General features: G+C 36.5%; 1 protein-coding gene across 1 annotated transcript in view; it reads right to left on the reverse strand.

The window, feature by feature from the left end:
• PIK3C3 (phosphatidylinositol 3-kinase catalytic subunit type 3) overlaps positions 1 to 13,039 on the reverse strand; it is a 164,464-nt gene that overhangs the window by 34,630 nt on the left and 116,795 nt on the right. The window contains 1 exon segment of the mRNA NM_001099067.1: positions 2,885 to 2,959. Coding sequence (NP_001092537.1) covers positions 2,885 to 2,959 — 75 coding nt within the window.

A 13,039-nucleotide genomic window follows, 5' to 3' on the forward strand; every position in this document is an offset into this window, starting at 1 on the left:
TAGTAAAAAACAACTAGAGACACAAATATTTTAAAATAAATCATTATAAACTTCAGGAAGTTGAGGAATGTATTATACTTCCATTTGTCTTGATATAACTTGTTTTTCCTCACATAATCCAATTTCATTCAATCTAAACCCCAGAACTGAAAATATTTATCCCAGTGAGGAAGGTTTAAAATGCTGTTGTATAATATAAATGGATGAAATAATTAGAGAGATTAAGAAGAAATAACTTGGAGAAATGCTGTTTTAAAAGAAACAGACATGCTTCCTACCCAGGACATTTTAAGGTAAGCTTTTATTCTTCAAAAACAAAATTTAGAGCACCCTCTAGTGGAAAACTGGTGACAAGAAGTTTAAAATCTGTTCCTGAAATTTTACAATTCAGTTTCCACAAGTATCTATGCTGCTGCTGCTGCTGCTGCTGCTGCTAAGTCGCTTCAGTCGTGTCCGACACTGTGCGACCCCATGGACTGTAGCCCACCAGGCTCCTCTGTTCCTGGGATTCTCCAGGCATGAATACTGGAGTGGGTTGCCATTTCCTTCTCCAATGCATGCATGAATGGTAAGTCGCTTCAGTTGTGTCTGACTCTCTGCAACCCCACAGATGGCAGCCCACTAGGATCCTCTGTCCACAGGATTCTCTAGACAAGAATACTAGAGTGGGCTGCGATATCCTTCTCCGCAAGTATCTATGACCTGGGCCAAAAAAGTATATTAGATAGACCTTTCTTTCCAAATCTTAACTCTTAAAGTATCCCCATCAATACACATAGACACACACAAGACAGAACAGCTCTCAAAGTTCAACAGAAAAAGGTCTCTTATTTATCAATTTCTAAAAGAGACAGGTAAGATCTGTGAATCGTCAGCACCTAGAACAATACCTAAATATTACAGATATATTGCTACTCTATACATTAAAGAATTCCACTGTGGTTATAAAATGAATACAATATAAAAACAAATGTAATTATTTTTGTAGTTTGATTCTGTGGTTAAAAGATTCAACTGAAAAAGAGAGCTAAAAAACAACACAGGTAAACATTTTCCAAATTATTTTTTTTTTCAAACACAGCATAACATTTTATAAAAAATATACTTTACTAAATGAATAAATTTGGCAAGAACCTCCAACTTCCAATTCAATTTGGTTACATTCTTTCAGGCTTTGATTATTAAAGGGACTGTATGGCCTTGATACAGACAGTTCCACATGCAAATTTTACCAGATAATTTTTCACACTAAAGATTTAAAGTTGAATATATGAAATTGCAGATTACATGAATAACACAGTTATTATATTAGCAATTAGTGAGGCTACACTGGATGTTAAATTCTTGGCATGAAAATTTGGAGAAATACTAATAGATAATATCATTACCTGAGAGACTATTTTAAGGGTACTTTAAAATCTACTTTCTGTGGAGGGCTGAAAAAACTTGGATCATATGGCATAGGGAAGAAAAAGCTCTATAGAAGAGAAGAAATATTTATTCATTAATTCAACAATAATTTATCAAACATTTGAGCTGAATGTTGTTCAAGGCTCTGGAGGCACAGTGAATGGACTGGGTCCTTGTTCTCAGGGAACTTACATCCTGAATGGAAGAGGATGGATGATGTTAAGAAGTCAATAAGCTCCATGAGAGCTAGGATTTCTGTCTCTTTTGTTTGGTATCTCTAGCACCTAGAACACCTAAAATATAGTAGGTGCTTAATAAATACTTGTTGAATTGTATTTGAAAAAAAGATAACTTAAGCTGGTGGTAAGTGTTGCAAAGAAAACAAAACAGAGTAAGTAGAAATGGAGAGGGGTGGGGTGGCAGGTATACACTATTTCAGACTCAAGAGTTAGAAAAGGCTATTCTAAAAAAGATGCCATTCAAACTTAAGCTTAGGAACCAAAGTCTCGCAAAGATCTGACAGAAGAGCTTCCCAGGAAGAACAAAACAAGAGCACTGGCTCAACACAGGAGTGATTCCACATTCAGACATTCAAACCGGTTGGGCAAGCCACAATGCCTGCATTAAAGAGTTCATATTTTAATCAAACAGTTTGGGCAAAAGATACTGGTGGTTTCAAATGGGGTCGAAGCAGTGGAAATGAAGAGAGGGGTTAACTTCATTATCCATTTTAGTGAGCAGTAGATACAATCTGATAATATGTTCAATATGTGAAACAAAGCCAATAGTGGAATTAAAAATAACTCCCAACTCTGAGGCTTAAACAACTGAGTAAATGATGTTCCTATTTATTAGGATGGGAAAATCAAGCAAGGAACAGTTTATTAGGCAGGTAGTGGAAGAAGAAAATAACTTTTACAAATAGCTGTATATTTAGGATTTCAAGTAAATAGCTAGTGAAACTGATTGAAATAGAGTAAGTTTGGAAGTTGTTTGCACAGAAAAGGTGTTTAAAGCATTGGGCCAAGGAGTTAATAGGAAGAAGGAGGGTGATAACAGTTATTCCAAATACCTCCAAGAGGAAAAGGTAAAGAATTAAAGGTGGAGGTTAATGTGATTTCAGTGTTGACTGATACTGCGACTTATTGGTGTTGTCTGATAAGAGAAAGAATATTTAAACACTCTAAAACTAGAGCTATACAGTAATAAACTGGACTACTTGCAGACAATAAGGGCTTTCTACTAGAGGAGGCATTTCAAGAAGTAAAGGCTATATGATCATCTACAGGATTTTTACTATAGCAATTCTTAAAAAGTATAGGCATTTCCTTTGTATGTTCTTAAAAGTACCATATAGAGGGATTTCTAAGACTACAGTTTATATTCACTTAGGCAACTTATTTTATTACGAAGTAGATTCCACAGCAAAAATCATTGGCATATAAAATGTATATCTTCTACTAGCCATTATTACCTGTTTTTGTCAGCAAAAGGTTATCCAGGTGCCTGTCTCCTACTCCAAGAATATATGTAATCACGCAATATCCAGCTGCAATAACAGTTCAAAAACAAAAAAGCAAAAGAATTGTGAAAAACACAGGCAAACCAGGTTACACATACAACTGAATACAAAAGCAGTTTGAGCTAATTTAATTTTAAACTGATTACTACTCTTTTCAATTTCTTACCTAAATTTTCAAAGAAAATGTGTAATCTTTGATTCTATGAAGCAGTTATCACTTTAAACTCAAATTATTATTTGCATCAGAAAAAATATCGTGCAAAATTCTGTCAAATTGTTAAAAAGTCATTTTAACCAAAGTTAAGTGAGATTGTAGAAACCTTAATTATAACACGTGTCTATCATTTCTCACTTCAAACTGGGTATATGTTAAGAATGACAGTGAATAAAGGGTCGCAGAAACATACATAATGAAGTCAATCATACCACAACCATCTTATCTACACAATGACAAAAGTAAATGTAAAATTAAAACAAATTTTAGAGAAATAATCTTGAAGTGGCAGCAGAAAGAACAATGAATGAATTCACTTGAGTTGTAAAAACATGTATAAAGTTCATAGCATAATCCTCTAAATTAAGAAAAATTACATAAGCAGGACCAGTCATTGTCTCATTTTTTTCTTTCTCATAAAATCTGGAAACCTGGCACATGTTGAAAAATGCTCAAAAAATTTAAGCAAATAACATCTGTTTGAAGCTGAATTTTTTCTGCTCTGTTTCTCTCATTAATAACCTAACAATAAATAAAATTTGCAAATACACATGACTATGCCAGTATTTACAAACATACATTTATTTCAGTCACTATGGAAAATAAAAATCAGACCACTTGTTAATAACGGCACTAATCCTGTCTAAATTCAATTAATATTATTAATGTTCATTTAATACATGTTCTGAAGGCCATACCGGAAGTCCAAAAATGACTTAAGTAATGACATTACCGTTAGATCAATCTTCAATTATTAGGTTGGTACAAAAGTAATGGCAGTTTTGGACCCTTAATTTTAAATCATTATACCTAGGCTCAAACACATCTTTATTTATCAAAATACAACTGCTACAATCAACATGTTTTTAGCAAAGAGAACTAAGTTGGTTTATTCCTGGAGTACAAAGATCTGTGCTTTGGGATTTGATGAACTCTTGAAAGCATTTTCTGCATGCTGCTGATTGCAGAAGCGTTTCCCTTGCAAAGAGTTGTCAAGATGCTTGAAGAAGTGGTAGTCAGTTGGAGAAAGGTCAGATGAATATGGCGGATGAGGCAAAACTTCATAGCCCAATTTGTTCAAATTTTGAAGTGTCGGGTTCTGAGATGTGCAGTCGGGCGTTTTCATGAGAACTAGGTCCATGCTGTTGACCAATGCTGGTTGCAGGCATTCCAGTTTCTGGTGTATCTCATCAGTTTGCTGAGCATTTTGTAATGGTTTCACCAGGATTCAGAAAACTGTAGTGGATCAGACGGGCAGCAGACTACCAAACAGTGACCATGACCATTTTTCGGTGCACCCTTTGGCTTTGGAAAGTGCTTTGGAACTTCTCGGTCCAACCACTGGGCTGGTTGTTGCTGGCTGTCGTTTAAAATCCACTTTTCAGCGCGTGTCACAATCCGATTGAGAAATGGTTCGTTGTTGTTGTGCAGAATAAGATGACACTTCCAAACAATGCTTTATTTGATTTGTGGTCAGCCCACTTAGCGAACTTTTACACCTTTCCAATTTGTGTCAAATGCCAAATGGCTGTAGAATGGTTGACGCTGAGTTCTTGGGCAACTTCTCATGTAGCTGTAAGAGGATCAGCTTTGATGAGAGCTCTCAGTTGGTCACTGTTAACTTCCAATGGCTAGCCACTATGCTCATCTTCAAGGCAGAACTTTGCTCATCTCCTTTGCAAAACTTCATGACCACTACATTGCACATTTGATAGCAATTCCTGAGCCACATGCATTGTTGATGTTGTGAGCTGTTTCCTCTGCTTTATGACTCATTTTGAACTTGAATAAAACAATCACTTGAATTTGCTTTGTGTCTAACATGATTTCTATAGTCTAAAATAGATATAAAATCCAAAGCAATAAGTCATTAGCAAAAACACATGAAGTGAGAAATCCACATTAAAAGGATGTATAAAATAACCACATTTATTTAAGAATTATTCCAATATCAAATGGCAAACGTTAACAATGTAAAACCGCAATTACTTTTGCACCAACCTAATTATAAAGTTATAATTTATTGAAGGCTAGGCTTTTAAATAGACACATTACATTCATTATGACTAACCCTTTTAATGATGTAAATTAAGTATTATAAATATCCATTGAATGAAAAAACCTCTGGTTCCAGATATTAACAGGATTGTCCAAAGTCACCAGACTGGAGTTTAAACCTAAGTTAGACTCCATCGCTCACACCACTTTTGCACTGTACTTTGTGTAATTCCTCCTTCCCAGAGTGGCTATTTTTTAATTTTTTAAAATTTATTTTTAATTGCAGAATGATTGCTTTACAATATTGTATAGGTCTCTGCCATACATCAACAAGAATCAGCCATAGTTGTGTGTATATATATATACATATCTCCCCTCCCTCTTGAACCTCCTTCCCCTCTCTCCCCCCATTCCACCTCTCTAGATTGTCACATGGCATCTGTCCGATCTTCTGAGTCATACAGCAAACCCCACTGGCTACGTAGTATACATATTACAGTAACGTGTATGTTTCTATGCTACTCTCTCTTCTTCCCACCCACTCCTTGCCCCCTGGGTCCACAGGTCTGTTCTCTGTGTCTGTGTCTCCACTGCTGCCCTGCAGATAGGTTCATCAGTATCATCTTTCTAGACTCCATACATATACATTAATATGATATTTTTCTGATTTACTTCACTCTGTATAGTAAGTCTCTAGGTTCATACACCTCATTAGAATTGACTCAAATGTGTTCCTTTTTATGGCTGAGTAATATTCTATTGCATATATGTACCACAGCTTCTTTATTCATTCATCGGTCTACAGACATGTAGGTTGCTTCAATGTCCTAGCTATTGTAAATACTGCTGCAGTAAACACTGGGGTACAGGGTGTCTTTTCCAATTATGGTTTTCTCAGGGCATATGCCCAGTAGTGAGATTGCTAGATAATACGGTAGCTTTATTCCTAGGTTAGGAATCTCCATTCTGTTCTCCATAGTGGCTATGTCAATTTACACTCCCCCTAAACAGTACAAGGAGAAGACAATGGCAACCCACTCCAGTACTCTTGCCTGGAGAATCCCACAGATGGAGGAGTCTGGTAGGCTGTAGTCCATGGGGTCACAAAGAGTCAGACACGGCTGAGCAACTTCACTTTCACTTTTCACTTTCATGCATTGGAGAATGAAATGGCAACCCACTCCAGTGTTTTTGCCTGGAGAATCCTGGGGATGGCAGAGCCTGGTGGGCTGCTGTCTATGGGGTCGCACAGAGTCGGACACGGCTGAAGTGACTTAGCAGTAGCAGCAAACAGTACAAAGTGGCCACTTTGATGGGTGCAACACTCAGTAACATATTTAATTTCAAGTATATTTTTTAAGAGTAACTCACCATACCCTAATACTAGATATAAAAGTATATCTATTTCAAAAATATTCATATGTACCAAATGAATGAAAGATATTATCATTCCAAAAGCTTGTAATCATATTATTAGTCTAATAATTTTCACTTCTTCTGGTTGTTCAGTTGCTCACTCATGCTCAACTCTTTGTGAACCCATGGACTGCAGCACACCAGGCTTCCCTGTCCTTCGCCATCTCTCAGAGTTTGCTCAAACTCATGTCCATTGAGTCAGTGATGCCATCCAACTTTTGTCATCCCCTTCTCCTCCTGTCTTCAGTCTTTCCCAGCAACAGGGTGTTTTCTAATGAGGCAGCACTTCACATGAGGTGGCCAAAGTATTGGAGCTTCAGCTTCAGCATCAGTCCTTTCAACGAATATTCAGGGTTGATTTCCTTTAGGAATGACTGTTTGATCTCCTTGTAGTTCAAGGGACTCTGAAGAGTCTTCTCCAATACCACATTTCGAAAGCATCAATTCTATGGCACTCAGCCTTCTTTATGGTCCAACTCTCATATCCATACATGACTACTGGAAAAATCATAGCTTTGACTATATGGACCTTAGTCGGCAAAGTAATGTCTCTTGCTTTATAATATGGTCTCTAGGTTTGTCACAGCTTTTCTTCCACAGAACAAGGATCTTTTAAATTTCCTGGCTGCAGTCACCATCCACAATGATTCTGGAGCCCAAGAAAATAAAGTCTGTCACTGTTTCTACCATTTCCCTATCTATCTGCCATGAAATGATGGGACTGGACGCCATGATCTTAGTTTTCCAAATGTCGAGTTTTAAGCCAGCTTTTTCCACTTTCCTCTTTCACGTTCCTCAAGCTCTTAGTTCTTCCTTTTAATTTGCTTTCTGCCATAAGGGTGGTGTCATCTGCATGATATTTCTCTCAGCAATCTGAATTCCAGCTTGTGCTTCATCCAGCCTGGCATTTCACATGATGTAGTCTGCATAAATTAAATAAGCAGGTTGACAATATACAGCCTCCTTTCCCAATTTGGAACTAGTCCATTGTTCCATGTCTGGTTCTAAATAGTGCTTCTTGACCTGCACACAGATTTGTCAGGAGGCAGGTAAGGTAGTCTGGTATTCCAATCTCTTCACGAATTTTCCACAGTTTGTTGTGATCCACAGTCAAAGGCTTTAGAATAGTCAATGAAGTAGTAGATGTTTTTCTGGAATTCTCTTGCTTTTTCTATGATCCAGTGGCTGTTGGCAAATTAATCTCTTGTTCCTCTGTCTTTTCTAAATCCAGTTTGTACATCTGGTATTTCTTAGTTCACATACTATTGAAGCCTAGCTTGAAGGATTTTGAGTATTACCTTGCTAGCATGTGAAATGAGTGCAACTGTGCAGTAGTGTGAACATTCTTTGGCATTGCCCTTCTTTGGGACAGCAATGAAAACTGACCTTTTCCAATTCTGTGCCCATAGCTGCATTTTAACAATCAGTTACAAATCAATTACAGTTGACTAAACAAATCAGTTATTCTCAAAATATAGTTTGTAGTGTGACAAGGACTACTGGTTTGTCAACAACACAATATCCTATCTATATTCTTCCTTAAAACAAAACTAAACCAAGATTTTTGGGGCAAGAATGTGACTACACTAAAGACATTTCCCAGGCTCACTTGAAGTTAGGCCTGTCCACTGAGATGTAGGCAAATAGAGTCTTAACGGTTAGCATTTTTAAAGCACGAACTAACCAGGAGATCTTGATTGACCCTAATATTCCTAAAGAGCTCAAACTCCAACCACATCGGCTTACACCTGGGCTTCTTACAAAGAAGAAATTAACTTTTACGTGTGTAAACCACTACAGTCAGGTCATGTTAACTTCTGCTGAAAGAAACTGTTAGTAGGCTACTGGGAGACTTGAGGGTCATTTACATAACGGATGAGGAAATACAGCTTGCTGGCCCAAACTGGTCTCCCTCTGTTTTTACATTTTATAAAGAAAACTTATTGGAACAGAGACATACCCATTTATTTCAATATATCTTGAGCACTACAATGGCCTGGGTGAACGGCTGCAAAAGAGACCACCAGGCCTAAAAAGCATAAATATATTTACTTATCTGAATGGTTTTAGGGAAAAATGGACCGATATTTGATCTAAGGCATTACTATTCAACATAGAATACACAGATTGGCAGTTTCACTACTATCTAGAAGCTTGTGAAAATGCAAACTTTTAAGCCCTACTTCATTCCTATTGCATCAGAATTTCCAGGGGGCAGTGGCCAGAGTGATTCTTATACATATCAAAGTCGTCTCTAGTGTTCTAATGTACTTGGGAATCCTGTGTGGAGATGCTGATCCAACATCAGCAGAGGAAAGACCTGAGAGTTTGTCTTACAAACAAGTGCCCTGGTGAAGCCAATGCTGCTGGATGATACTTGTGGTACTGCTACTGCTGCTAAGTCACTTCAGTCGTGTCCAACTCTGTGCGACCCCATAGACGGCAGCCCAACAGGCTCCCCCGTCCCTGGGATTCTCCAGGCAAGAACACTGGAGTGGGTTGCCATTTCCTTCTCCAATGATACCTGTGGTAGCCCTACTCTAAAACTGCTGCAAAATATGCAGTTTTACAAATGACTGAAAGCTCTCCACTTAAAAATTAGTGAGTTACTGAAGACATTACACCTGGTATTGGTAAAGAGAACTGAGAACATATTAGAACTTATTAGCACACTGTGTTCACTAATAAGGGATTCCCTTAGAAATCTGGCCTCTACTTGTCAAGGATACAAAATACAAAACTACTGATATATGCATATGAAGACAGCATCAAAAAGAACACTGTTACGTTATGATTGTGTCTGAGTTGTCATGTGATACTAGCTACTTTCTTATTAATTATTAATTAGAATTAGTTTACTTTTTATTACTACTTTGTTTCAAGTTGTTTAGCTATCTCTATGAAAATTATTCACATGTACAGCAATAATATTTTTGACCTAAAATTTTCATATAACTAAACATGTATGAATTATGCTTGTCTCTACTGATAAAGTCGGAGAAGGCAATGGCACCCCACTCCAGTACTCTTGCCTGGAAAATCCCATAGATGGAGGAGCCTGGTGGGCTGCAGTCCATGGGGTCGCTGAGGGTCGGACATGACTGAGTGACTTCACTTTCACTTTTCACTTTCATGCATTGGAGAAGGAAATGGCAACCCATTCCAGTGTTCTTGCCTGGAGAATCCCAGGGACAGGGCATCCTGGTGGGCTGCCATCTACGGGGTCGCACAGAGTCAGACACGACTGAAGTGACTCAGCAGCAGCAGCAGCTACTGATAAAGTAGGGCTTCCCTTGTAGATCAATTGGTAAAGAATCTGCCTGCAATGCAGGAGATCTGGGTCTGTGTCCTGGGTCAGGAAGACTCCTGGAGAAGGAAATGGCAACCCACTCCAGTATTCTTGCCTGGAGAATCCCAAGGACAGAGGAGGCTGGTGGGCCACATTCCAATTGGGGTTGCAAGAGTCAGACACTACTTAGTGACTACTGATAAAGTAAGATGCTTTTATAAACTATTCTTTGTCATCAAATTTGCTTTTTCAGTAATTTTTCCTTGTTATTACTGGATTGTTTTCCAAGTAATAAAAAATGTATGAGAAAGAGCCTTTTATTCTGCCTCAGTGAGTTATGGTAATAAATATTTCTTGAAATGTCATTTCAGGAAATTTCTTTTAACATCAAGTCAGACAGCGTATGATCTCTCTCTCTTTCATACATATTAATGGTGAAAGTGAGTATTTGGGGGTGTTTCAGTAATTTAAATATCAAAACTTAAGAGAAAAGATTACATCCTGAAAAAGATATCTGATGCAAGATTAGGATAAGCCTCAGAAACTGAGGACATAAACACAGTACTCAGGATGATTTGAGATGGCACAGAGAAGAACAGAAGAGTTTTAGGAAAACTGAAAATATTCTTTAAGTATAATGGGAACACTATACCTGTTCCAGACAACTTTGTCAAAAGCGTGCTTTTCATTAGCATTTTGATTCCACGTGAAATAAACATCTTGAAACTGATTTTGTAAAACAACTTTGATTTAAAGTAAAATATAGAGAAATATAGACAAATAAACAATACCATTTCCCTTTCTTTAGTAAAGATATGAGTGTGAGAATAATCAGTGTTCCCACATTACTTTCATGATACAGACTTGACACCCTGCATAACCTGGAATAAAATGTCACCATAACTAATCGTATTCTTCTTCTTAATCTCTACCAAAAACCTAAAATATTACTTTTTAAAATGAAAGTTATACATGTATCCATATGATAACGCCCAACAATCAGATTCTAGTACAATGCTGCATTGACTCCTCTTTAAATAATGGCTTTCAACCCCTAACATTACCTGGAATGCTACCAAACTCACTGAAACAAAAAAAAAGTATTTTGTAATGTAGCAATATATATAGAAAGCAGAAGAATATTCAAAGTAAGATAAAGAGAAGGTCTGTTATCAAATCAGTTATCAGGATATGAATAAATGTGTAATGCTCTTATTAGAAAGAAGATCTAATTTGGAGTTAACTGTACAATTTAAATAGCTTTTTTTTTAACATTAGAAAAGTCATATTCTCATTAGCTCTTGGGGAAAAAAGGAAACATTATATAAAAGGCACAATACTATGACATTTAGCACATATAAAATATTGTTCCAATACTCTCATTAAGTGAGCAGGGTTTTCAAATTTTAGTCAATATTTATGGATTATATGTATATTTCAAGTAAAAAAAATTAACATTTCTTAGCTGGGCAAAAATTCACATATTTTCTAAAATATATATATTATATATTACACATACTAGGGCTTCCCTGATGGCTCAGACAGTAAAGAATCTGCCTGCACTTTGGGAGACCTGAGTTTGATCACTGGATTGGGAAGATCCCCTGGAGGAGGGCATAGCAACTCACTTCAGTATACTTGCCTGGAGAATCCCCATGGACAGAGGAGCCTGGAGAGCTACAGTCCATGGGGTTGCAAAGAGTCGGACACAACTGAGCAACTAAGCACACAGCATACACAATACTATATGTATAGGTATGCAAAAGATTTTCTGCTACACTTCATAAAGGCTTAAGAAAAAAAACAAAAAAAGACTGAGAAATTGGAAAACATAAACTAAATGAAAAGGGAGCACTAAATATGAAATAGAAAAAGTGAAACAAATTAATAAAAGTAAAAGATCATCATACAGTCCAATTGTTTTTAAACACAGCTGCTCATTAGAAACACACCTGGAGCTTTGGAGAACAGCAATATCTGAGCATCTGCATTTTTCAAAGACTTCCAAGACAATTCTGTTATGCACCTGGATTTTAAAAAGTGATTACAAGTTTTTTTATTAAATGGTAGTTTTAGAGATGTACAATTGCCTTTAGTATTTATCGTAAAGATGGTTTGGTGGTGCTAAATTCTTTGAACTTTTGCTTGTCTGGAAAGCTTTGGGTTTCTCCATCAAATCTAAACAATAGTCTTACTGGGTAGAATATGCTTGGTTATAGGTTCTTCCCTTTCATCACTTTAAATATATCATGCCATTCCCTTCTGGCTTGTTGAGTTTCTGTTGAGAAATCAGTTGGTAACCTTATGGGAGTTCCCCTGTATGTTACTGGTCGCTTTCCCTTGTTGCTTTTAATGTTTTGTCTTTAATTTTCATCATTTTGATTACTATGTGCCTGAGTGCGTTCCTCCTTGGGATTATTTGATCCATTAGTTTGACTTAGTATGAATAAAATGCTAGATTTCTAATTTATATTTACTCAAAACTGATATAGTTCCATGTATTCTGGCATCTAGTATTACTGCTAAAAATCTAGAAAATTTATTATCTTAGTTTTAAAAAATTTTTGAATGAGGCTTGAAACTTCTAATTCAATTTTGAGAATATAAAGAAATATGTTGTAAAAAAAAATAGGAAGCTAACAAGTGATACAATATTATTAACTAAAGTACAGATTTTGTTCAAATTTCACAAAATTTTATGCTAGTATTCATTATTTGTTTTCATATCTTATTCAAGATTCCACATTGTATTTAATTGTATTGAGCAGCTTTAGTCACCTGCGACAAATTCTGGTAAATTCTCTTCATTTTTATTCTAGTACAAATATTTTCTAGTTTTCCTTATTATAGCTTAGATACACCCATCATTAAAAAGTGGACATTTAATTTCCAAATACATGGGATTTTTTTTTAAATTTTTTTTATTTTTAAACTTTACATAATTGTATTAGTTTTGCCAAATATCAAAATGAATCGATCACAGGTATACATGTGCTCCCCATCCTGAACCCTCCTCCCTCCTCCTTCCCCATACCATCCCTCTGGGTCGTCCCAGTGCACTAGCCCCAAGCATCCAGTATCGTGCATTGAACCTGGACTGGCATCTTGTTTCATACATGATATTTTAAATATCTTTAACATGAACTTCTCATTTTGATACTAATTTCTCATTTAAATGTTTTCTTCTCTG

The sequence above is a fragment of the Bos taurus genome, chromosome 24 (genome assembly GCF_002263795.3).
Source record: "Bos taurus isolate L1 Dominette 01449 registration number 42190680 breed Hereford chromosome 24, ARS-UCD2.0, whole genome shotgun sequence".
Lineage (NCBI taxonomy): Eukaryota > Metazoa > Chordata > Mammalia > Artiodactyla > Bovidae > Bos > Bos taurus.